At 35.7% G+C, this 26991-nt stretch overlaps 1 protein-coding gene across 4 annotated transcripts in view; it reads right to left on the bottom strand.

The window, feature by feature from the left end:
• Window positions 1-22196, bottom strand: part of LOC149065535 (neogenin-like) — a 258565-nt gene extending 236369 nt beyond the window's left edge. For 3 of the 4 annotated variants that reach the window (XM_089254107.1, XM_089254110.1, XM_089254109.1), the window contains exon 1: window positions 21569-22196. In XM_089254107.1, the coding sequence (XP_089110233.1) occupies window positions 21569-21686 (118 nt within the window). In that variant the 5' untranslated portion in view covers window positions 21687-22196. The remainder of the gene's footprint in view (window positions 1-21568) is intronic. The other variant, XM_089254108.1, reaches the window with a different exon arrangement.
• Between the last annotated feature and the right edge of the window lie 4795 nt (window positions 22197-26991).

The following is a 26991-nucleotide window of genomic DNA, read 5'->3' as shown; positions in this document are numbered from 1 at the left end:
TTCTAGTCATATTTTTGTCACTCCAATATAATTTCACGTATGCAAGGGCCTAAAATGTATACAAGGGTTAAATCCCTTTGCAAATGTTCATGCTCCCGTGCTACTCAAAGGATTCAATCCCAGACCTGTTGTACTTGCTGTAATGCGCTCATTACTGGACTATCAAGAATTAGTTGTTTTCAGATCACTCAAAAGGTTTTATTATAATCCCGAATCTTAATATTATAGAAATTTGTGAGTTTAAAGCTTTGAAAACACGTTTTTTGTGAATTTTATAGTTTGGCGAAAATTATGCTCAGCATTTAGAATGTAAGTTCAAAGATTCAGTATAGTTACGGTGGCCATATAATAGGCATCATCTGTAAATGACAAGGCTTAGTCGAATTTCTAAGACCACCAACTGCTGCATATTATAATTATCACTTTTCACTTCAGTTATACAGTGGTATCGTGAGTTTCCATGTGGTAAGTAAAAACTATTACTCACTAAAACGCGTCAACTTGTCAGTATTCGACTAAGGACTTGAACTTGAAAGATAAAAAAAAATCTCATTCGACAAACGAAAGCTTCTACGCTTTGAAAAGGGTCTCATACCTTTTAAGCGTAGAAGCTTTCGTAAAAAACCATGTTCTATAATAGAAATATCATTAAAAATATTATTTAACCATTGATTTATTTCAAATTTAGAGCACATATATTTGATTGTATATGCTATCCTACGCCAGTACAAAGTTTTACATATCTTCAACACTTAATGTAATGCAAATTTAAAAAAAAAAACAAATGCATAAAAACACCTTGCGCACATGATAAAATAGCATGGCATCAATGTAATTGAATAAAAATTGATTAAAAATAAAAAACTGTTCAATTCATAAAACGATGAAAAGATTGAGACTTCATTGACTCAAATTATTCAAAATAATTTTAAAATTTTGAATATTAAAACAAAAAAGTTAAATACATTTTTTATAAACCAAGTGTTTATGAATGGATCTAAAATCGTTTTCTGCATTTTATGAACTGAACAGTTTCTTTTATTTTGAAATAATTTTTATTCAATTACATTGATGTCATGCTATTTTATCATGAGCGCTAGTGCCATATGTTGTTTAAATTTGTAGAAAAAAGTAAATATTGGAGGTTTGTAAAACATTGCATTAGCGTAGGATAGCATATACAATAAAAATATGTATACGAAATTCGAAATATATCAAAGGTTAAATAATATTTTTAATGATGTTTTTACTGGACCATAGTTTATGAGATCCCTTAAACAAGTTAGAGCCGACAACGATTGTTGTACTGTACTGTGCAATGATAATTGATTGGTATAGGAGTATTAATATCGTAGAGATGTAGGATGAATTTTAAAGAGATATTCATTATTTTAAATTGGAAGTTTTCGAGATCAGAGTTTTTCATGATACGAGTAACTCTTTCATTAAAAAAAACTTAACTGGAATCTGAGGTTTTTCGTTATTCAAGTTTTTTCAACAAAATTTCTTTCCAAAAAGAAATTGTTTTTCCCATTTATAGATGGCAATAAGAAAACGTCAAATAGCGTCTAAACTAATTGATTCAAATGACACACACAGTCATAAGATCAATGTTTTCTTGAGCAATACCCAGGTGTGAGTTTCACTAAAGTTAATTCACGTGATTTCTTTTTTTGTTCTCTCACAACTTGTGGGACGGGACATTCCTGTTCATACAGCAAATGATTTCTTTTCATGGAACTTTTTTCATAGGATTTTTGTTTTCTTTCGTGATTTTATTTTGTTTTTCGGTCCGCGGGGATTTTGGACTTTTCTTCTCTGGAAAATTCGTTTCAAAGAAGAAAGAAATGTTTCCTTTCTTGTTTTTTTTCCTTTTAGATATATATTTCTTTAAGCCAGCGTTTGTGATCCCTATGGAATTACCGGCATTATTGCAATGTAGGCCGGTGCGGAGGGATGGGTATTATTTTCCTACAACGGCCATCGGTTTTTCGGTTTTTTGACAGAGGGCATATAGGATGGCTCTCGCTTCGCAATCTGATCGCCCTGTTAGCTTCTATTGCTTGTGTTTTCTGCTGCCATGCTAAAGCTACCGTTTATCCGACTTTCTACTCTTTTTCTTTTAGCCGGCGAGGGAAGTCTTAGAAGATTTTTCCGAGAACTGCTACCTTAGCTTACATCCCTCGCAAAATAATGACTTTTTCCCCCTTTTCATGTATATTCATCCCACAAGAAAAAAAATCCATGACAATATCGACATTCATGGATCACGTGTCTCAAATATTTTCCTTAACTTTCATATGTGAAAAAAAATAAAAATTCTCTCGGCCCCTTTTTCCCCATATTCCTACAGAATCGATGATTTTGTTAACGGTCTCTCCAATGGAAAAAATATATAAAACATATAGAAAAACGAGTTAGGTAGAGAATTTGATTACCTTTTAGAGCTATCAATAATGCCGAGCAATGGAATAAAATGTTCCATAAAAGTTATTTGAACACATAGACGTCCAGAAATATCTTGCCCTACTTCGTCAAGTGTTTCTCATTGAAGTATTATTACCACGTTTCGGGTGGGGAGGGAGGGGGGGGTCATGGTATAATTTTATGATATTTCGTTTTGAAATAAAAAATGATAACTTATATGTAACCCGAGGAGGTAGAAAATTTCATTTATACCCATTCCCTTTGAAAAGATGCGAGTGATTTCCAACTCTCTCACATACACATACAAAGATAGCGTACATTTCTACGCATGGTATTTTTTTTTCTTTTGCTACTGGTTTAAAGTTTGGGTGGAGTAAAAGCACTTTCGTCATGAGAGGGAAGCTTTTGAAGCTTCTTTTTTTCCAGTAAAAGAGGAAAAAAAGTGGGAAAAAACATAAATTTCCGGTACAAAAAAAAGAGAAGAGCAACGGAAGGAGGAATAAATTGCTTTCTGAGACTTTTTCCACGTTGTTTTGCCCATAGAATATTTTTGGAAAAGGCCAGGAACCCCAGAAATAACCACACGTACGTATAATACATGCGTACGAAGAATCCATTTAACGACTCGATGAGGGAGAGATTATTAACATCTTCTCATTATTACCTCTCAACGGTAAGTAGACCTTTCGATTTAATCTCGTATGCCGGGCACGTCCGTAATTGAAGCTGTGAAATTGAATCGATGAATGTGTTGATTTCTACAGCCACCTATGTGATACTAAAGCGTGGTTATTATAACAGTTAGAAAGCGCTGGCAAAAACATGTTGTCGGGCATATAAATTCGACAGAGATTTTAATTCATATCTCACATTAATAGATCCGTATTTATTAGAATTAGTTACTGTTTTTGAGATTTTTTTACGATGAAGAGCGAAAAGATTGAATATAATCCACTATTGGGAGACAGCGAGCAGTATAAATTCACACCTTTTTAATAGACGTATCAGATAACCATTACCGACAGGCGTAAATGTCCTTCCATGTCGAGTACTACAAAAAATCTTTGTATTGCGCGTCTCTACAAATGCGGCAATAAATTCAGATGCATTGTCATTCTAACACCAATATGAGTTATCAAAAGGTAATCACACTTGAATACTGTAGAAGAGTAATACTCTACCGCCTTTATTTCGAACGTCTATAATGAATATTTTCGCCTGATGCTTAAAATCATGACTGTAAAAGGTAGGTAGGGTAAAAGGAAAGACACTTCCGTCCCAACATAAAAGGCGTTGGGACCACGCCCTAACTCTGAATAATAAAATAACTTGCTGAATTAAGATAATGACATTTTTTTAGAGATAATGCATCACCCATACTCTTTGCATACTGAAAGAAAAAATATTTAGATTCGAAAAAATAGAGATAAAAATTAGAAATACTCATTTTAGTTTCCAGAACGTTTTTGGTAACTCGTAATTTCTACCTGATGGGTGATTAATATGACACACACACATACAGTATACTGTATATAGATTTTATCTAATCATATGTTTGGTCTGAAATTTCATTATTTCATGGGAATAGACTATATTTTAAAATAATTAAAGGGCAACTGCAATTATATTTATAGAATTTATGTGCATTGAGTTTACCTAGTTTTAGATTTGAGATCGAATTAAATGAACCCTTCCCAGTATTTCATTTTTATCATTTCTTTCAAAAATGTTTCGAGTCTCGAGATGAAGAGAAAGAATTTCTGCTGCTCTCGATTCAATCAGCACTTGTACAGATGGGGTAGAAAACGAATTTTCAGAGCACTAAATTACGTTGATGAATAACTAGCAAGAGGTACCGGTAAATGAGATTTTTAACCTTACATAAGATATGGTCTCTAAAACAAGCACGCGAGGAAGACTCTACAGACAGTTTATCAAAACTGCTTTTGCTAAGAAACAGCGGAAGGAAGAGGATGGATAAATGTACGGTTCGAAGGTAAGTTTGAGGGGAAAAAGGAGAGCAAAATATGTTATGAATAGAAAGAACGAGGTACGTATAATACAGAAACGAATAATACTGACGACTTCCATAACGGTACAATCAATCATCCTTTCTATACAATCACCATCTCTGCAATGAAAAAAAAATAGTTTGGTGGATTGGTGAAATGTGTACACAGACAGTACTACGATTTGAATCGCGGAAATACTGGCGAGGTCGGTCAAACTTATAGGAGAAAAAAATACCTTGCATTTTACTTGAGATCGAGATCCATATCCCTGTATAAATAAAAAATACATATACCCTTTTCAAGACTTCCTATTCAAGATATGACAATGAATGATGGAGGTGAGATCTTTCAAACCATGACCCACCCATGTTTGATTTATCTCTTACGAGTGAAATTTTTCCTAGCCTCGTATATAATAAACAGTGAAATATCGAATATATAACGCTAATAAAACAAAATTTATTCAGAAATTTATGTTTCAAGACCATTAACATTCAATTGTTTTTAAATATTATTAAACAACTAATATAAATATAATTATAATTATCATTCTAATATAAAGGCAATATTATTAAACACATCTATTTACACTATCTGTATTATACATCTATATACTACACATAAAATAATTTAAACATCTAAATGTTTAAAAAGTTCTTAATTAAAAAGTTTTTAGAGTTCTTAAGCAATTAACGTTTTTTGCTCTTAATCTTACTTATTTATATCTATTTCAATCCCTTCTTAATCTCATCGTCCTATAAACGTTCTTGTTATTTTAAGGCATCGGTCCGTATTTAGAAGGTTTTATGTTGCGATATAATTTTAACTTTTTTTCTGTTTTGCATATTGGCCAAAAAGCGTATTTTGTTTTTCACTCAACACAGATCAGAAAGTGAAAAGTACTAGATTTTTAGCCCTTTAATTGGCAAGCATTGAAATATCTATAGGAGAACATTTTTCATGGCTTGTATTAAGCAAATGAGGTACCCTGAATGCTATTATATGAGAAAAAAAATATTGAAAAAAAAATTTTCAATATTTAAAAAAAAAGGGATGTTGCACTTTAGGGAACACACTGTATTTATATGATTTACAAATTTGAATAATTTTAAAATGTCATTATTTGTTTGCCCACTTACTTTTCCATCATTGCACAGCAATATGTCTCCCACATATGGCTAATTTGTGGAAGAGAATTTTTCTTGCTTGGCTTGTCAAGAAATAGGAGATGTGTATCTTTGAGCCATTCTGCTGGTAATTATAGAAATTTCATGACCAGTTCACAAGTAAAAATTGAATGTTTAGGAGTTATTTAGAAGCATCAATGCAGAAACGAACTCAAAATATACCTTGCCTTTAGTTGAAAAATATGAGAAAACCATGTTGCTTTCGCGAGTTAATACATACTAATAAGTATGTATTAACATATATATGACAAGAATGTCGCTCTCCACTTGTTAATACAAGATATACAGAAGACTGGATGTTGTGAAGATATTTATTATTTGCGATGTTAATTTTTTAAGGAAGGGAAAAACTCATCAGAGATGGAGATTTTTAAAAAAAAAAAAAAAAAAAAAATTAACATCGCAAATAATAAATATCTTCACAACATCCAGTCTTCTGTATATCTTGTATTAACATATATACAAGCAAAAAGATACGACAGACGAAAAGGGAAAAAACGTGAATAACTTTTTTCCCTCTTTAAATACATCTGCATATGAAAGTAAACTGTCTGAATGAACCTGAATTTAAGCAAATGAACGGTTGAAAGCGCATTAGTTACGATATGAATCGATGAATTTATCGAGTTACCAGCACTGAAAAGATCGATCTGTTGCAATTTTCTAAATGATAGTTTAAGTTATCACTATTTACTTGCTGCATTTTTGAATACATAGTTGCCTGGCAGCCGAGTAATTAGAAGACAGAGCCAGATTCCATCCTGACAGATCGTTATAAAAGTAGTTGACAGACTAGCATTAAAAGTTCAACTGGCCACGATTTGAATCCTGGCTAGAAATGGATGTTTTTGTCCAGTCTGGAATCAATTCCAAATCAAACAGCCCCAGTTCAATAGATCCTGGCAGTGGAAGATAATTGTGGTGTCTTTTTAGTCACCGGAAGTGATTGAAGTTGAATACAAAAAATTTATCTGGCGTCCAAAGAGTTTTCATAAAACTCGTAGTTTTAAATAAAGAAATCAAATTCCACCATTCATTTTTGCAGAAGAAATCCTCAAAATCCTTAAAATTAAATCATTGAGCAAAACCGGAACGTGTGCCATAATATTAAGCATTCGACGATCAAAAAAATTGCATCAGGTCACGATGTCCACCCTTAATTTGTGCTGATCCATCGATCAACTGTAATGTAGATAACAAATAATATATGAGGGAAATGAATCTCGAGAGAACCATCAAACTCTTACAAAAAAACATCCGCACTCTTCGAATATTATTCAAACAAATTGAATATTAACTTCCGCGCTGAACGAGAAAACAAAAGCAAACAATAGCGGTAAAAACAATCTGCGTTGCATCAATCGAAATTTCTAGAAGATGCGAATTCGTTTCTATAGCCTACAAATGAATGACCGAACATTGGAGATTCTCCCAAAGGCAGAGATGCATGCATGCACAACCGAAGCAGCACTATAAGCAGAAGTTAGTTCATTTTCGAAGCGGCGTCATGTGGTCTGAATTAACGATCGCAATTTCCGCCAAATATCGCGTCCCCTCTCCTAAAAGTTTTGCGCCATTACGGCTGCTGACATGGCGGCTAGTGTGTCGGCGTCTTTGTTATTTGAGTGACTCAAAGACCTCGTAGTATAATTAATTTTTTCTCCACTTTTCATACATAGTAAATATATATAAAGTCTCATGTTTTGAGCTGGTATGAATGATATACGTGAGTTCTTCCTTGACAGAATGAGGTCCGCACAATTTTCTAAACAATTATTATTTTAAATGAGCAATAAAAGGAAATATATCGCTTATGGAATAAATTTGGTTCCAAACCATCTTAACTTTTACGAGCAGCCCGCGTTTATTTAAGCCAAACGATAAATGCTTCGGCATTATGATACTTATACGATAGCAAATAAAACATTGAGAAAGAGGAGAAAGATTTCTCCTGAATATATGCATTGTTGAACAATGGTATTGAAGAAGTAAAATATTAACAATCGAAAAAAATTCACGAGATATTGCATGAAAAGCGTTATCATTTTTCTCCACTTTTGATAGTCATTTCAAATTGAAATACGTACATTCTACTTAATCCATCAGAAAATATTTCTCTTCCACTGATGTATTTTGTGGAACAAATGTTGCGGTAATACAGTATTTGGGCAGTTGGTTCGTTAGTTCGAGATAGAATCGCGTGATCTAGGGTAGTATATCTTATGCTGCTCACATCATTGTCGATATACAAAGTTCTTTTCCCTACTGCTTTGCTGTTTAATCTATTGTTTGTTTTTATTCATTTCTTATAGGCATTACGTCTCGAATGTTTTTGTTGATTCTGCTTTTCTCCGTTTTACTCCAGAACAGTGAGGTGCGCTTCTCTGGGAAAGCACTGAAATTTCACGAAGAAGGCGTCACTTCCTGATTTTTTCCCCCTTAAAACAATCTCTTACATCCTTTATAAAAAGTTTTTCTCCAGACAGAAATTACAATTTTGGAAAACTAAAGAAGCCATGGCAACAAAAGACTAAAAACTCTGCTCTAAAGGCCCTTTAGAGCATAGTTTTTCCTTTCTTCGTGAAGGGTACAAACCTAAAATTTTGTCTTCGCAGTCTTGTGACCTACAAATAATATTCCTATTCAGAAAATCAGTCCCTTACTCGATTCAAGTTACCTTATACAAACGCATTAAAACTTTGGAACATTCGAGTCGTCTTTGCGAAAGTGTCGGGATAACGGCTCGGGTGCGTTAAGATATCATGTAAAACTTTCCCCGTTGGTGATAAGGACCGTCATTTCCGCCATCAAGGGCTCAATGAAATAAAAATTACAATGACTCCTGCTAGTATCTAAAGTTTCAAACCATTTAAATAAGAATCACTTGAGCAACAATGTTTTGAGCATTTTTCCACTATCTGTTCGATGGTTACTCACTTACTTTAACGAATCTCAAACTTTTCATTCTCTTGTCCCCTTCTTCAGAAATTGTTTTCTCTCATCGCCCCCAACTCAAGTGAACTCATAGGATCCTATATTGAATCCGTAGCTTCTATCGCCCCCTGGACCATTCCATCGCTCACCAGGGTGGGGGGGGGGATATTGCCCACTTTGAGAAACTCCTTTAAAGGATCACGAGCATGCTGTCGAGTTAATCGTACTGTGCACTGACATACAATTTTAATGCTTTATAAATTACGATGATACAACAGAGCTACGAAAAACAAGTTTTATCTTCAAAATTTTATGTTTGTTGAGAATCGAAATATGCAAAATACGGTTTATCTGGATAGATATTACAAATTTCTGCTCGGATGAATAATATCCATTATCTGCTCCACGTGGCAACACAAACGAAATACGAAAAATGAAGAGTGGGGGAGGTGTTCAATAAACATCTGGCTTTTCCCATTTCCAAAGGCGGGAATGAACTCAACAGATGAAACAGACGCTCCAAAAAGGGAAACACCAGACATGGAAAACGGCGCCTCAATTCGTCTCCGATCACCAAAACGGTTTCCGGGCTTCATACACGAAATGGCAGTTAATGAAGTGTAACTGATACACATACAGTGTAATAGGGAATTATTTGGACCGTATGAGCTTGTGCGCGACCCCCATAACTGGATCGGGTAAGGATTCAATTATTAGCTTTGTATCGGTACTTGTTAACAGTACCCTGCAGATTTTAGTCATAATGTGTTTCATAGGGTAGTGCGCCCCTAAAATTACACCCGAACAATTTCATGTGTCATTGTGATTCGCACTTCATCACTAACGACGCTAATGGTCAATGCGGCATCCTTAGATCGCGACCATGATGTGTTTCTGCTCGTAAGTTCCCTTTAAATGCCGGAAATCAACGATTAACGGGTAATAAAAATTTATCCGCATTTCGGGATGAGCAGTATTTTCTATATCCAAAAATCATGCCTTTTTGTTCTCCCCTGTATTCGATAAAACTATCATACATAGACATGATTATTTTTCTCCCGTTTCGGCAAACAGTTCCCACGGCACCTGTCGGGGACTGATCAACACAGGAATATAAAAATAAAAAAAATTTCTTGTGTCAGTGATGAATAGATGTGAAGTGAACTCTCTATGTCGTTGAAGACGTTTTTTCCCACAGACCAGACTGTATCCTTAACGTTATAAATGACTCGCTGCTGGCACGTGGCATTCCCGTAGAGTACCAGCTAATGATAGATAAAGAGAAAAAAAAAATCATACAGAATCCAACCACTCCCTCCACCAAAGACACCAAATAGAAGATGGAGGGCAGCGAATGAACAGTCAGTAGTAGCTAAGCAAGCTAGCTCACTTGCTTGCTTGAGGTCTGAATCCCTAGACTTTCTCCAACTCCTCTTCACCACTTTTATACACAGCATTGGTACATTGTCAGTAAAGTGTACGAGAGAAAGTGAGAGAGATGGAAAAAAATGAACGACCACTGAGGAATTGCTTTCTCTGACATCTACTCCTAGTTGAGCTGTCTTTCCAATAAGACAGATGAGAGAACTGATCGCCTCTCTATGAGCTTTTGCAGAGTCCTTGGGCACATCCAGAAGAAAAGGGTTCGCCTGCTCCCATGGCCTTCGAAAATATCTTCGATAAGGAAAAAAAGGAATGTACAAAAAAAAAAAGATAGGTGGATGGAAGAAGAAATTGAAAGTAAGAATGAATGGTGGAAAATAGTGCGGGGTGGAATTTCCCTGGAATTTCGTAAGGTCTTGTCATTTCCGGATATATCGGACGAGATAGAGGGTCTCTTCCGTGCACTTGATGAGTGTAGTAAGTATTGTAAGTATTGCTCCAGGTTAAATATAAATGATGATTCAAATTGTTTGTCCGAAGGACTAACTCTGTAACCGTCGATTTTAGAAGTATACTTCCAATTACAAAAAATTTTCAAATGGCCCGCGGTTTCTTTAAATGTCGTAATGTTTTGAGGGATTGTACGGGTTGTTTCATTTAAACCACGTTGGTTTTAACTAAATGGTTTTTTTTTCAAAATATCAAATAAAAGTGGCCTGAATATAATTTTTTTCCTTGAAAAATATCATATATATTGGTTCATTACTAACCAAAATTTTTCATTCTTACCACATTTTATATTCTTGGAGTACACTCTGATGGTATATCTTTAAATGGTATAAGTGGGGTTTTTTTTCCAAAAAGTCTCATAAAAAGTGGCCTGAATATATATATTTTTTCCATATGAACTATATTGGTTATTTAAAGTTATCTACAGAAGCCAAAATTTCTTATTCTTACCACACTTTTTAACCTTTGGCTACATTCTGATGCTCTATCTTTAGCAAATTCATGAATAACGATTGAAAAACAAATTTAAATGTAGTGGTGTAGGCTATTACAATGTCGCTACTGTGTTGCTGCTCACAAAGAAGCAGCAACAGTAGTGACACCATCAGACTAAGAATAGGTGGTCTTTGATTCCAATAAAAATACCAGGTGTCCCTAAAGGACAAAGACCAGTGTACTAGTAGTGCACCTGAGTCACGTGGTGGTAAGATGCTCGTCTACCACCGTGACGGTTGCTGTCACGGTCATGGGTTCGAATCCGAGGGAGGATATAGATAAGATATTTTCCTTAACGAGCTTGAGGCGAGCCCACCGATAGACAGCGCCTTTATTTCCAGCCCATCTCATTAATGACAGTAAAGTGCAATATAGCGATATGGCCAGAGTTGGTGAAAGTAGTGTAGTAGTTACATTACCTCACAAACATGTCATTTTCTTTTCCATAAGAAGTAGCACATCTCATACTGTATATCACCCAGTCTTAATATTTAATAGTTTTTTTTATGCTCTCACCACCAGTTAATCAAAGTTCTACTGTATAGTAGTCACAGATTTATGAAAAATAATCAATTAACATATATACAGGGTTATTACAGCTAAAGTTTTGATTCCAAAACTATAAAATAAGTACTGGTCAGAATGACTTGAAAATTTGCATGGATACGCCTGAAGCAATGGAACTTTGGCAAAAAAAAGAAAAGAAAGTGCAAAATGTGCAAGTAAACGATGCTGTACTTGGCCAGTAGTGCAATCTATTTTGTGCAGCATCAGTGTGTGGATAACACAACTTTCATCAAGATGCACATTGAAATACCTGCAAAGTAGTTGCTGAAGAACCATTTTGATAATAACATGATGACACATAAAAAACTGTTTTACACATAGAAAATAAAAACACATTAACTTTTTATACAGTCCCCGTGTGCCAAAATACCCAATTACAAAGTTGTCAACAAAAAAATTCCATTTTTTTAAGGGCAATAATTGCTGAGATATTTGAATTCAAAAACCGAAGAAAAGTTGGAAGAAAAAAAACATAAATAAGGAAAAATCATTCATTTCGCTAGTGGTGTTTATACTGTTTTTCCAACTCTTCTCCAGTTTTTGAATTCACACCTATGAACGTGGAATTGTTTTGTTGGCATTAAGAGAGACATGGCAACAACTTTGTAATAGTATTTTTTAGCATGCAGGGACTGTATAAAAAGTTGATGTTTTTATTTTTTTTATGTGTATGATCCCTCAAAAAAATTACGTCATTTACAGAAACCGCATGTCATTTGAAATTTTTTTCAATTGGAAGTAGGCTACATATACTTCTGAAGTCAACAGTTACAGATTTAGTCCTACAGACAAACAATTTGAATCACCCTGTACATGCCATAATTCTTTTTTAGTTTGAATGTAAATTATTTCGTAAATACTTTGGTTTTGACAGATTGTCGAAACAGTTGTTTATCCAACCAGTGAAATGAAATTATGAAATTCGTGACTATAAATTCAGTCTAATTCAGACTGTATTCAGCCATACTCTTAACGGTTCATACTTTATAATGCCTCTCCAGCAATGAGGAAGACCCCCGGAAGTTTGTTTCTTTGCAGTTTTTGTATAGCTTTTGAGTTCTGTTAAGAAGCCTAATTCACACAGACGCCTTCCTATTATCGTAAGGAGTCGCTGTAGCAATGAAGTACTATTGCTTTCTGATGCAGACCTAATGTCGAGTCTACCTCAACATAGGACCGCAAAAAATTAATGATTGAAAAAATATATAATAATATAATTGATTAAATTTAATGCCCGACTGAATGATTCTAAATGCAAATACAAAGGCCGCTACAAGAAAATTGCTCAACGAGGAAGATGAAATAATAATAAAAAATGCCAATGGATATTTCTTCCATACCTAAATATACAGTTCCTTGAATTCAAGAAACAAAAACAAGCTAAAATAGTTTTAAAAGAGAAGTAACAGTGCCATGAAATGTGGTTGTCATCTAAGAATGTATATAAATTCTAGATTTTTCCTAATCTCAACTCTAATAGTATATTTTCCTTTTTTAAATATGTCAATTTTAGAATTTATGACGACAGAAGGTAAGCTATACCCCGTTTTCACAACCTAGTTAGAAAAAGTGCCTAACCAATTAATATTGGTGTCTCTTTAAGAATGTTGGAAAAACATATTCAAAGAATCCAGTCTTTCTCTCCATAGCTTAACTTCTACATACAAACAAGTGTCCAAGTAAATCTTCCCTGCAACCCCTCGACCATGTCTATATCTTTCTGTCTGGTGGGTATGGGCAGCAAAAGAAAACGTCCTTAGTATAATTTTAGCATTCAACACACTCGTGGGTTTATCATAACCAAATTGAGGAATAATACATCTGCCCATGGGTTTCTTTAATAGTTAAAGTCTTGAAATCTTATTTCTATGGTATATCATCTTATAGATTTAAAATGGGTCAGATTTAAAAGTTACAAAATTCAAAATTTTGAAACTTTTGGGCAAAAAAAGAATTAATCAATATAATCGATCACAAAAATGTGATTTCTCCCACTTCTGGTATATATACAAGCACATCAAGTTTTCACAGACTGTGATTACTAGTACAGTTTTTTCCGTAATGGCTACATGGCGTGATACTTCATTGTGATCACCATAACGAGATTCTTTTCGTTGAAAAAATAAAACAAAACAAATGGAGTCTAAAATAAATGAAAGGATCGGCTAAGACCATAAGCTGAGGCGTGCACAGAGAGGTAAATATGGTGGCGTCTTCCTTTTACCCTGCTGCACACGACGAAGGAAGTATTCGATGATAATAAATCTCAACCAAAAACACTCTCAACTGCACAGCGTTGGCCTTTCTTAAAAAAAAAGGAGAAAACCAACCACTTTTTTTATTTTCGGTTCCTTTCACTTCATCTGCATGACAAAGGCACCAATTCCACGTTTTCGAAATTAAGCTGACATCACGCGCTCTATTCGTTGTTGTTGTTAGGAAAAACGAAAAGCTTTCGATTTCCAACCGAGACCATCAACCATTCCTGCCGACAAAGGCGAAAGGCGGAGAGAAAGTGGCCGGTTCGGCAGAAGTGGAAATGTGATGAAAATGGAGAAATGCACTTTCCCGCTAAAACATGGAACCCCTGAGATTTAACCCTGCTTAAATACATACGGAACATTTCGATTTCGGTTTTTCGTATATATACACACAGACAGCATCATTTCCTTTTTTTCGTCTGACTTAAATGTAAATACACAATATATAGTATCTATATATCAATTCCCTCTTCATTATCCATTATTGAGATATATATATATATATATAGTAAATCATTCGATTTCAAAAATTATGTATTTTTCAAAATTAAAAATACAGTATGACAAGTAGTACATGAATATGAAAGCAAAATGTGAAAAAGGAGTTTTAAATCATGAATAATCGATGACGCTAGTTTGTTGTTTTTGAGCTCTTTTGATGAAGACGTAAAATAATGCCAAATTAAACTGGGAAGTACAAGGGGTCGAGGACCCGGTTTCGAACCCCACCGTCGCCACAGTGGTGGCTGGCTGAAGTTGGTTTTCTGTGGTTCCCAACTTTGAGGCGTGAATGTGAGCCGACCTCTCAGTGAAAAAGTCCCGCCACAGAGAGCAACAGGCCAACAACGGTAAAATCTTCAATCATTACACTTCACTCATAGTTAGAAAAATTAATGGCAGTTGGCAGCACTACCCATAACAAGCATTATACATATCTAACTTCATGTTATGTCCCCAACACATACATGCACATTCCGGCGTGTACCAATTCATTAGAAATTCCATAGAGGAATGTACGAGGTGCATTTACGGTTAAGTAGTAGTAGTTACTACTACTGATGCTTATATGTTATGGGTAGGGAGCATACCCCCTCCTCCACATCCTGCAGCAGAGCGCCTAGGCTGAGATATCTGGCAGGCCTTTGTCAGATTTTTTAAGAGCCCTTTCTAAAGGGAATTTATAGCGTGAAAATACAAAAGAAAATGAGATTCATCTCGGGCCCAGGGCCGGAGTTCGGTCAGCCCCGCGAGGCCATAGGGACTCCCGTAACTTTCCCATTTGAAAAACTCGGCTATAAAATTTTTCTAAGGATAAAGACTTAATTTTTGCATAAATCATTCGACTAGCTCAGAGTTGAGAGTTCATTAAAGCTGAAATATTTTACATTAACCTCTCGTGTTGACACCATTATTCAGTTCTCTAAATCCTGCTAGTGCCCTTGATTTCCCAAGATCCACCTGAACACTATACTCGCTATTGATATCACGAGACAGCAACAACGCACATTCAGCGATATCAGGAAACAGTAATTAAAAGTGATAACCTAATGACTGCTCCGCATCGATTGTTTCATCAACGACTAAGTAATATGATGGCGGTCTCTCCGTTCAATTTCAAATGGCAAATTATTGAAAGAGAGGATGCTCAGACAAGGTTTCGTTTTCGCAACTGCAAACTACAATACTTAATTAGAAATCAAAAGCCTCGAGGCTATCTTCATGATGTTGGGAACCTTTGGTGGCTTCAGGGTTGCGTAAGATGAGCTTCGTTGGCAAAACTTCACCAATATCTGAGTTACGCTGAGTCAGTGTTGATGCCCAAGAAAATTAAGGTGTCGTCCTGGAAGTTCTGGGTGTTTTCCTTGTGAGCTCCTGAACGAAGGGAAAAAGTTTAAGACTTAACTTCTATTATTCGAAAATATACAGTATTTCGGCTTTTCTTCTTCCAACTAAATGCTATTCTTCGGGTATTTTTTTAAATTCCGTCTATTTATAATTTTGCTGATTTGGAAACAAATGTTCGTCCATGTATCTATTTGACAGCGTCATTTTAGCGAGTGATTTTGCATATGAAGAATTTAGAGGGGCGAGAAAAAAAGTAAAAGTGATGTCTCTGGTCAGTAATGTTCCCTCTAAGCTATACGTTCACCACACACACACACTTCCGTTGCACGCAAAATCGCCAAGTATACCATAGTGCAGTGTTTCTTAACCTTTTTTTGCCCGTGGCCCCCTTTGAACCATATTTTTTTTCTCGTGGCTCCCCTGTCTTACCCAGAGTCTTCAACTCTCATCTAGAAGCAAGATCCTTTATACGTATTGAATTGATTTTTTTTTCAGTGAATTTATACTGAACGAAAATTTTGCAAAGATTGGCCTCCAGACCACTGGCCTAGAATTTACTGATCTCCCCGCTAGTTAGAGTTCTATTCAGGACTGTCTCAACATCATGGGCCCCCCTAAGCAAAGTGATGCTATGGTAGTCCCATACAAAGCTGGAAATAAACAGCCTACATTATTCCTACTTATTTTCAAAATTAATTGTACTATACAAAATATCATAAGGTGGGGTCACTTATGGACATGAGGCCACCGGCTATGACCCCTCACAAGAGTGGGACTGACAGAGTTGCAGCCCGGGGCCTCATATGGTTTTCATCATTTTTTGTTTTCCCCACTATAAATTTAATATAAAGGAGTTTGTGAAAAATCTAGCCGGGAGCCTGCGGAAAACCCCATCCTATTAAGGAATTTGTAAAATGTAGGCGGTGAGGCCCGGGTGGGTCCATGCCCTAAGACGGCCCTGGTTTTATGTGTGGTTTTGTTGGATTCTGTAAGTGTGTAGTCACTAATATAAAAGCTTTATTTCTTAACACCTTAATTTTTCTTCTCAGCTCTCTGCAGCCCTCCAAACCACCTGCCGTGGCCCCCTTGAAGTATCCCAGTACCACTAGGGGGGCCATATGGTCCCCGGTTGAGAACCACTGTCATAGTGTATGTAGCTGTTGCTGTACTGTGCACAAAAATATCAGATCTGCGCGCGAAAAATTAAAGATTAAAGAAAGTTGCTGGTCAGTATGGTAGACGTGATAAAATATCACGTCACTTTCATGAAAATGTTTTTGGGTTATCATAGGCGGTCTTAAAAATGTTTTTTTCCCCTTTTTTTCAGTACTTTCGAGAAGTGTGTCCACACTGTATGTCTATCTATACAGCTTTCTCCTACTAGTTTCACGAAATATTTGTGGACTGCTCTTTTTGGAATTTTTCAAATTTCTAATAAGTTTCTAGTGGTCGCGCGCGATTTCTGATTTTCTTTTATTTCTCATTCTAAAAGACATCGTCATCTGCTGCAACAAGTCACCTACCTCCATCCTTATCTTTAAGACCGAAATTCCCAAATTAAAAACTGCAAAAGCATAAAAATGCTGATTCATGTAAAGCATAATCTCTATAGACTTCTTAAATATTTATAGAAACTTGAGAGAGAGAAAAACACATTACCTTCATTTAAAAAAAAATAATATCTTACATTCAGTTTTCGATCATCCATATCACGATAAGTTTTTTGTCATGAACTTTCAACTTTTATTGCCGTGAAATTTTTATTCTAATATGATAATAAAACGACACAGCGCAAGCTGAAACACGTCCCTAAAGAAAAAATGTCAGAATTTTCAGGACATTTACATTAATACTGTATTTAGTTCACTATGGTCAGGAAAAGAGACATCAAAGGAAAAATTCAAATCGCCCCCCCCCCCCTTTAAAATCATATTGCTCCACGTTGGGTGTCAGGGGCCTAATGCATCTGAGTAATGACACTAAAATAATAATAAATATCAAGACCATGACACACTCATAAACTTGATACCCCGATTTACTTTGGGAATTCTTTTTACGACTTCCATCGAAACTCGGATACATCTTAGAAATGCTGCACAAAAATGTAGCTACAATATTGCAACATAGGGAATGTATTCGTTTCCTTGCCTTGACAAGTAAAAAAAAATTCTCATAGAAAAATCATAGGACAGCGAACTCTCTCTTCCATTCCAACACCGAGTAGTTTATATTGGACAAAGCCTTCTTCTCTCTTTCTCTCTCTCTCTCGCATATATACATGGTATTTATTTATTTTTATTTTTTTGTAAGAGAATTATTAATAGTCGATGTTCATTTTTTCAAAGGAATTTTCTCGAACGTTTTCAACAAGGGTCCAAGGGTCATGTGGGCTTCGTCATAAACTGCTGCCGGTCGAGAGATGTGGTTTTTTATTTTTTATTCTATTTTTTCTTTTTTCTCAAAAGCACGCACAGGAAAAACTTACTCAAATTACTTGCATCTGTCCCCATGGTAAACCATTGAGCCATCTATTCAGCAAAGCTTCTACCGCTGGTCCTTTTAAAATATTTTCGCTTATCAAATGTTCGTATCTCCCCCTAGCTTTGGTCGAACGACCAACGGCCGGATGTCATAGTATGCTCAATCTCTCTTATCCACCCCTTCTCAACACACAAGAAATTACTTCCACAAAACCCAAATGCTTTGTGATCTCTGTAGATTTCCTTCATCGGGGAATGTGGTCTATATGTCGCACACGACCATTTCGCTTGATTGATTCCAATATCCTACGAGCATAACTCGAAAAAATAAGACAAACGCAATTTCTAAATGACATTCTATTTTTAGGTGTTTCTACAGTTATGTTTGTACTCGAGATTTTAATCGTGTCTCATAGCAGGAGATACGGGGTTCATTCCCCTCCCCCCAGCGTCAATGACGGAGAAACCGACTGATCTAATGTATATGCATATACAGTGAAAACTCGCTACAACGATACTCGATATAACGATAATCCCTCTTCAACGATATTTTTTCTCCGCCCGCAGAGTATCGTTATATCAAGATTTCGCTGTATATGTGAATTGGCATCATCATCCCCCCCCCCAGCTTTCATTATCATGCTCCCCCCGGCCTTTCATGTCTACCTCCACCTATGGTGTGTCTTGCTGAGCTCTCGAGTAATGTGTATGATATGACGGTACGCAAGATAAGCAACACGTGAAAAAAACGAATCAGTTGCTTTACCTGTCTGGTACAACAAAGATGTCCACGTGGTGCCACTCGAATGATATAGACAGATTCATATCAATTAGCCTCATCAATTAACAGATTCTTCTGCTTGCTTCTTTAATGATTGATTTTTGACTTTCAGATCCTCCCAATCAAACGGTGAACTTGCACCAAGAGAGTTTGAGCAAAAGCTAGACGAGGCCACTATCTCTTACGTGAACGTTGTGAGAAAAAGTATCAAGCACGAGTAGTGTGGACGAACCCCCTTTATATTTAGAAGGTGGGTCTCTCTCTCTCCACACTACTCGTGCCCGGGACTCCCACTCGTAGAAACAAGTCTGATTATTGTTTGTGCCCGTTTGGTCTACGTCCTCACTATTTCATCCTCTTTAACTCGGGAGGATCTGAAAGTCAAGCATCAATCATCAAAAAAGCAAACAGTCAACTGATAAGGCTCTGCACCGTGCACGTGACTCGAGATTCTTGACGCAGGGCTGCCTCAACAGAATCATAGCCCCCCCCCCCCCGGCAAAGCGGTTTTCAGAGGCCCTTCTACCTACCTATCAACCAATTTACATTCTTACTCTCGAAAATTAAAACCAGGTCTCTTTGCTATGCAGCCCCCAGGCTATGCCCATGTGTAAAGATGGCACTGGCTTGACGCAAACAAGTGGATCCTCACGAACCAGTGACTCGTCTGGCACATGTTGCTTGTCGCACAACTTTTCTCCCCGCCCACAAAACGCGCGAGCTCTGTGAAGCACCCATATACAAGCCCGAGCAAGAAAGAGTAAGTCCACTTTGAGAGCCCCACCAACTTTTTTCATTTCACTCTAAAAATATGACTCGCTAGGAACAAACATTTTTTAATTAGAAGAATTGAAAAAATTCAGTGTGCGTTTGCTTGCACCCTAAAATATTAGGATTAATCTAAAGTGTTTTACATGGTTTTTTTTAATTAGCATTACTTTTCACTGAGGTCGTGATGGTGACAAATCACATTGGACAACGAGATTCCTCGGTAATCTTCGGGCTCTTATAGTTCAATCTGAATTACAACCTCTCGCAAAGTCTCAGAATCCAAGGTTTTTTGCCTACCTAACCAAGGCTAATCGTTGAAGTTTTTCGATGCAAGAGAAATTTCTTAAACCATATTATTTCTGGGCTGTTATCAACATTACCTTATGCTGAATAAATGTTTCTGGTTGCTTCCGCTAGATTTGGCCTGATTTGGGATCATAAAGCAAAAACTGTTGAATTGATGTTTCACTTTCATCTTTGCGCTTCTCAAATCTCTCATGAACAGCGAAGTAAATAATTTACCATCTATCTACTCTTTTCTAATAGTTAATGGTGGTTGTTTTCAATGATAATTTGTTTCTGCTACATGACATCGAGCCGCGCATTCTTATTCAAATATTGCAAAACTTTTGACTCTCCCCAGTAAATGTTCCCAATCGAAAAAACGAATTAGTAAGAACCATAGCATGGCCTTTAAAAGAACCATTATGCTTACGCATACATATTCCTTTGCTGTTGAAAACAAAATGTTCGCTTTTCCGCTTATTAAATACCCTACGCGTGTGAACGGATTGTTTTCCAATAAATAAAGCTGCGTCAAGATAAAATACTGACTTTCGCTGTAGACGATGGTATATCAGAATAAATGTTGGCGACACACTCCATCTTAACGTATGCCATCTCAGCATTTAATTGAAATTTTTTCTCCTTTTTTTTTTTTTCACACACACAACACACACACAATATCACTCTTATTTCTTTAAAGATGAAGTTTTTAACATGATACGTTTTAACGTATAAACTTACTTTTTCTCTTACTACCTCCCCCCACCCTCAATATTTTATCACAAATATTTATTATTACGGAAAAAAGACGTGTCGCTATTCTCTTTGTCCATTTTCTTCTCTCATCTCTTTTTTTCCCGCCTTCATATTTTTCAGTTACTTTCTCAAGAGAAAGAGTGGTTACGTGTGTATATTTCTACAATTCCTTTCATCACTATTTATAAACACTTTTAAATAATACTGAAGCTAGTCTTGTCATTGACTACATCATTCTCAAAACTAAAAGCAAGAAAGGTATATACATTCAGTTTTGAATTTAGGATTAGAAATCCGAAATATTATAATTACAGAAATTAAAGTTTTTTTTTTGTCTAACAAAGGTGTCTGTAATCTTACAATAATATAATTGGCAGTTTTATTTGTTTTATTAATTTGTTAATATTAGTTTTATTAGTTTAAAATTGCATGGTGGGTGCTGAACGTGACAGTATTCAGGCACGTGCAACATTTGCAGCTGTACATTGGAGAAAAGTTTTAGGGTCAGTTCTTGTAAAAGTATATGTACAAACACAAACATTTTTATTGCAAACTCTTTGTTAGTTGAATGTAAAATATTTAACTTCACAGAGACGTCAAGACCCTAAATTTTTCTAGCACTAGAAATAAAAAATGACGGTTAATATTCCACTCGAGCTTGTTAATGTGGTTATAAATAACTATTAAAAAAGGCCAATACTAAGTATGGTTTTCTGAAAACATTTCAAATTGATACTACCCTGTGTTCTCGGATTCTCTTTCATGAACACCTTTTCATAAAATCTCTGTCTTATATATAGCTCATTAAAAAAAATTTTAACCACTTTATAAGGTTAATTAATTATATTATTGTATGCAATTTAAGTATACTTACCGGTTAGAGGAAAGCCAAACACCAGAAAGGTGACAACGAGTCCTTTAATAAACCTCGTTAGGAAAGTTCCATCTCTCAAGAATGATTCTGTTTTCATTTTAGTTTTCAATGTCAACATGTTCAAAATCTGTATGATTGACACACTTCACATGCTTTTTTTTTATTTTCTATTGACATAAAATCAAACTCGCTTTCCACCACGAAGAGAAAACAAAAATTTCTGAGTCTGAACAAGAATAATATATTTGTAAGAAAAAAAGTATTCAATCCCTTTTCAAACAGTAAAAATATATATATGTGTATATATATATTATTTTTTTTTTTGCAAGAATCCGTAAATCCCTGCACAGTTCGATCTAAAAATCTGACATCTTCACATACTAGACATTCACAGACACTTAAATATTACGTTGACAATGTTCTGCAATTGCTGAGATGATTATAATGTCGATGGAAGCATAGAAGTGTCTACATGGTTGTGATATGGCAAAAACATTCATCTCTCTCTCTCTTTAATCCTCATTCAAACGATTCCAAAACGCAACTCACCACCATCAGATGACAACACAGAGAGAGGAGAATTGTCCCGATCAGCTTCAGGCATCTTAACAGAAAGCCTTCTCTCTCTGACTTCAAACCTCGATTTGCTAGATTCTTGCCTTGGCTCCAATAATATCTACTGCTCTCGCCAAATTTGGCGAAATTCTCATAAACTCGCGTGTCTCTGTTTTACTAGTGTCATTGACATTGACACACCAGTCTGAGAAGGAAAAAATATATATAAATGATAATTTTTAATGAATGAATAATTAATTATACGTATTTTGAAATTAATTTTCTATTCATTCAATTATGAGATCAAGCAATTACATTGTATCTCTTTGGTGGTTCTTGTAATATCATGTAGATAAATATTTCCGGGGTGATAAATATTCTGTATATATGAAATTTCTCAGCAGACGACAGACAATTGGTTGCCAAATTAGAGATATAAAATAAATGTAAATGATACGCAGACGAAACAGCGTCAAGATTAGTCGATGTATTTGAAGAATTGTTTGATGTTTTTATTAAAATGGATGCCAAAATTTTATATATTTTAAGAATCAATGACCATACGCCTCGTATTAAGCGGGACGGGACAACTCTCTTCGCTTTGGTTAAAATGCAAATTTTGTCGAGTTTCTTTTTGAAATTAAATTTTTTAATCATTAATTTGTTACCGTAACATTCTGGAAGACAAACAACTTTCAATCTAATTAATTAAAATAGTGAATTTTATTTTAAATTATGTAACGGCGAAATGAGGGGGGTGATTATACATATTTCTTCCAGATGACCCACTTTGAAGATGCCCGAATTCACGAGTTAAAAATATCAGAATTATCTCATAAAACTCCACCAAACGAGTATTTCTAACGAAAACTATGGATCTGATCAATATTATAGAAAAACAAATAGTCAGGTACAGTAAAATACGGAATGTACAATTTACTTAAGATAAATACTACACAGTAGAACTTGGTTAATTCGAATTTTGTATAATTCGAACTTTAAACACTCCCCCTTGAGTTTTCTGTTTTATTTAATGTTAAAATTTCTTCTTTAATTCGAATTTTTTTCGAATGTTTCGGATAATTCGAAGTTGGAGAGGAAAACCATAGTTTTTGTGTTAGCAAATTTATTTTGGAAAAATTCTACAAGAAGCCAGACATTGCTTAAGATAAAAAAAGATCGTTAAAGATAAATAAAGTTTGAAAATTCTGTTTTTCTCTACTTTTTGCTTGATAAGTTAATGCCCATTTTAACTTTATTCTGCTTCAATGCATCGAGGATGTGCACCACTTAATACCGCTGTAACCCGCCGTGACCTATCTCGCAACCACGATTCCATCTAATTCAACAAGTTGCCTTCAATTCCAATCTCATGTAAACGCTTCAAGAGTTTACCATGTTGGACCCAATGGAATGTCTTCTGAAAATCAAGATAAACAATGTCGACGTTTTTGCCTTATCCCAAAGAGTTAGTTACGTGATCATAAAAACAAAAGAGGTTGGTTACATATGACTTCCCCTTCCTGAACTCATGCTGGCTTTCCAACATCACATTATTTTCGTCTATCTACTTATCTACTTCGCCAATTGCCTTTTGATAATAATTTCCAAAATTTTCAAGAGGAAGCTCGACAAACTCACTGGACGATAATTCGACACGATTTCTCTACTACCCTTTTTAAATATCGGAAAAACATTGGCAAGCTTCCAATCCTCTGGGATAATACCCTCAGCAACGCTACTTCTGTAAATTTGTGCAACTGGCTCCAACAGTTCATTGGCACATTCCTTAGGAACCCTAGGAAAAATAAAAGATGTTAACAAATTAAGATATTAACAAAATTATGTTAATATTCTAATAATATCGATGTATAAGAAACAGAGCCGGCTTTAACGGAGGGAGCAGCGAGCGAGCACCCTGGGCCTCCACATCTGAAGGGCCCCCCAAAACACCAAGTTTGGAATTTTTTCTAATTTAAGGGGAAAATATTTTCTTCCGCCCCCGGGGCCTCAACCGACCTTAATCCGCTTCTGATAAGAACCCCCTTTCCCTATTTCTGGGACCAAATTTTGGTAAAGGGGTTCGTCATACACGTTAAAATACGGTAAATGTTCACATACAGTATATCTCTAAAAACAGCAGTACTTGCATTCTATACCGGTAATAATATAAGGGAACTATAGAAATTTATAAAACATTTTCTATCCGGTATGAATCTTACATTGTTGATAACACATAGCATACTACAATAGTTTGTCTGTACACACATCAAGTTCTACAACCAGTGAATAATACGTCGGGATGGTTGGTAGTGATCAACAAAAACTAAAATTTGATATGAGATAATATTTTTTATATAATGGTATGGTTCGTTTAACAAGAGCTTACCAGCAGGGATGCTAACCTATAGGGATAGTTTTTTATTTTATTTTTGGGATACTAGAACATCTGCCGTCTCGTTATTGAGGAACCGTTGGGGCCCTGACGTCACGGTGAGAATGGAGGAAAAGGAAGGGCCCTGTGAAAATATCCCCTTGAAAGTAGGGGAGGGATGTAATTTCAAGGCACGTAAACAACTCCCGGCGGTGGAAGTGAGTCCTCCACACGACACCAGTCGAATCTGCTTAACGTTCTTTTTTTTGTAGTTTACAAACAAAACGATAGCCGCAAGACAAAGAGAACGTTCATCCTTAAAATAATTTTACTTCCCTCAAAAGCCATATATAAAAAAAAAACTTCTCTCTTTTATCTTTAACTTTATTTAGATTTTTAGTTTTACGCTCCGGTACCGAGCGATAAAGAGATGTTGATCTCTAACGGTATCTGTCCATCCATTCCTTGAAGAAGAGAAAAAAAATTGGCGAAATATCTGACGAACAAGTCTGTTAACAAAAAAAATCTATTTCTTAACTGTTATTCATAACGGCACATGAGACTTGATTTATATAACTTGGAGCTTATTCAAAAATATAAACATTCACCATCTAGCCGCAGATTCGATCTCGTAATCAAATGTATTCGTTGTAGCCTTTCGGCCATTTCACCAATTTTTTCTGTTGGGCCTCTTATGACTTTAAAATCAGGTTTGTTCTTTTCTGTGAATTCTGTTTAGTACTTTAATTCAGTGTTTCTCAACCTGGGGCCATGAGATGTTCTAAGCGGGCCACGGGTAAAAATTAAATGGAAGGGAAGCCATGACATGTAGCAAAGGAAGGCATGGGAAGCTGAGGGAAAAAAATAGATGTGAAAAAATGAAGCTTTTTTAAGTGAAATATACAAGGTGATTCTAAATTCATGGGACAAACTTTAATAAACAAGGTAATATAAGTGATATAAGATACCTAAAAAGAGCATTTTTGATCATAGGATGTGTTGTCGAATCGCAATAGCAAAGGCGGTAGAGGGTGTTTTTAAAGAGTGCTCACACAACAGCACTTCAACAAAAACAAATGTCACATTTTTTTTAGACGGATTTGCTGCGATATGTGCTATCAACCATTCGAGGATTGGAGTTTGTTTTTTATTGGTGCAAGTACCACCAAGGTTATGCTGCTCCAAACAATGATTAAGCGGTATAATGGCTTGTACTAGAATTTGCGTTACCAGCAGGCCCGTCATTTCGGGGTGGGGGTCGGGGAGGCCATCGCTTCCCCCCCCCCGGCTTTAGAAAATACACTAGAAATGGTATATATATATATATATACTGATCCCTTGGGAATACGTGAGGATCACATTATTATTATTATATACACATTGAGTACATGTTCTTTCCCCCCCCCCCTCCCCCGGAAAAGTTGAAATGACGGCCCTGGTTACCAGCTTTGCACCATGAGCAGTTCTGCCCCATTACAATACCCCGCAACCTCGAATGGTTGATGATTGCATTTATTGCAGCAAATACGTCAGAAAAATGTGATATTTGCTTTCAGTGAAGTGCTGTTGTGAAACACCCTCTACACCGCCTTTACTATTGCGATTCGACCACACATTCTCTGAACAAAAATGCTTGTTTAGGAGTCTAATATCATCTCTGAAAATTTGTCCCATGAATTTAGAACCACCCTGTAGTGAAAAGAAAGTGTGACTCCTTTCAGATTCCAGCAGAACTGTTTATAAAATAAGAGCCATCAAAGTAATCCGGGGCTACATACATACAAAGGTAGGTACAATGAGCCCCGGGTACTTTTAAGCATTGGTGATTTGGCACCAATACTGAAAAAGGGATTCTCAAAGTTATCTAGCGGCTATTCTAATGAGACATGCATTTGAGTAAGGCCGAATGAATGAACGCCTTTGCCACTGGACTTATCCCGTTGCCGAGATCTCTTTCAGCCCAGCTTCGTAGCAGAGTATTTGAGTAAGGGCGGGATTACACTATAAAAGTTTTGTAAAAGTGATTTTATAAAACTTGAAAAATTTGCTCGAATGTAACCGATCAGCTTATTAGTTGTATTTTTCAGGTTTTATAAAAGCACTTTTTCAAAACTTTTATAGTGTAATCCCGACCTTACTGGTGCATCCGATATCTTGGATATCGTTTGCTAATTATTCTTGTGCTGCTCAATTTAAAAAAAACACGCTGGAATTTTTTTCAAGAAAATATTTTAGTCATTTAATGATGACTAAAAGTAACTCAACTACTGACATCAGTAAGTCAAATACCAGTAGAACTTGGTTAATTTAAATTTTGGGTAATTCAATTTTTTTTACGAACTACCGTTGAATTTTCTATCTAATTTAATGTTAAAATTCCTTGTTTAATTCGAACTTTTTCGAATTCTTTGGATAATTCGAAGTTGTAAAAAATCATGATTTTTGTCTGAGCAAATTCAGTTCGGAAAAATTCTATAAGAAGCCAGACTTTGCT

The sequence above is a fragment of the Pholcus phalangioides genome, unplaced genomic scaffold, assembly GCF_987345545.1.
Source record: "Pholcus phalangioides strain wild (caught in Gottingen) unplaced genomic scaffold, Ppha-v1.0 ptg000039l_1, whole genome shotgun sequence".
Lineage (NCBI taxonomy): Eukaryota > Metazoa > Arthropoda > Arachnida > Araneae > Pholcidae > Pholcus > Pholcus phalangioides.
The sequence above is the reverse complement of the archived record's forward strand: the minus strand, read 5'-3'. Positions and strand labels throughout refer to the sequence as shown.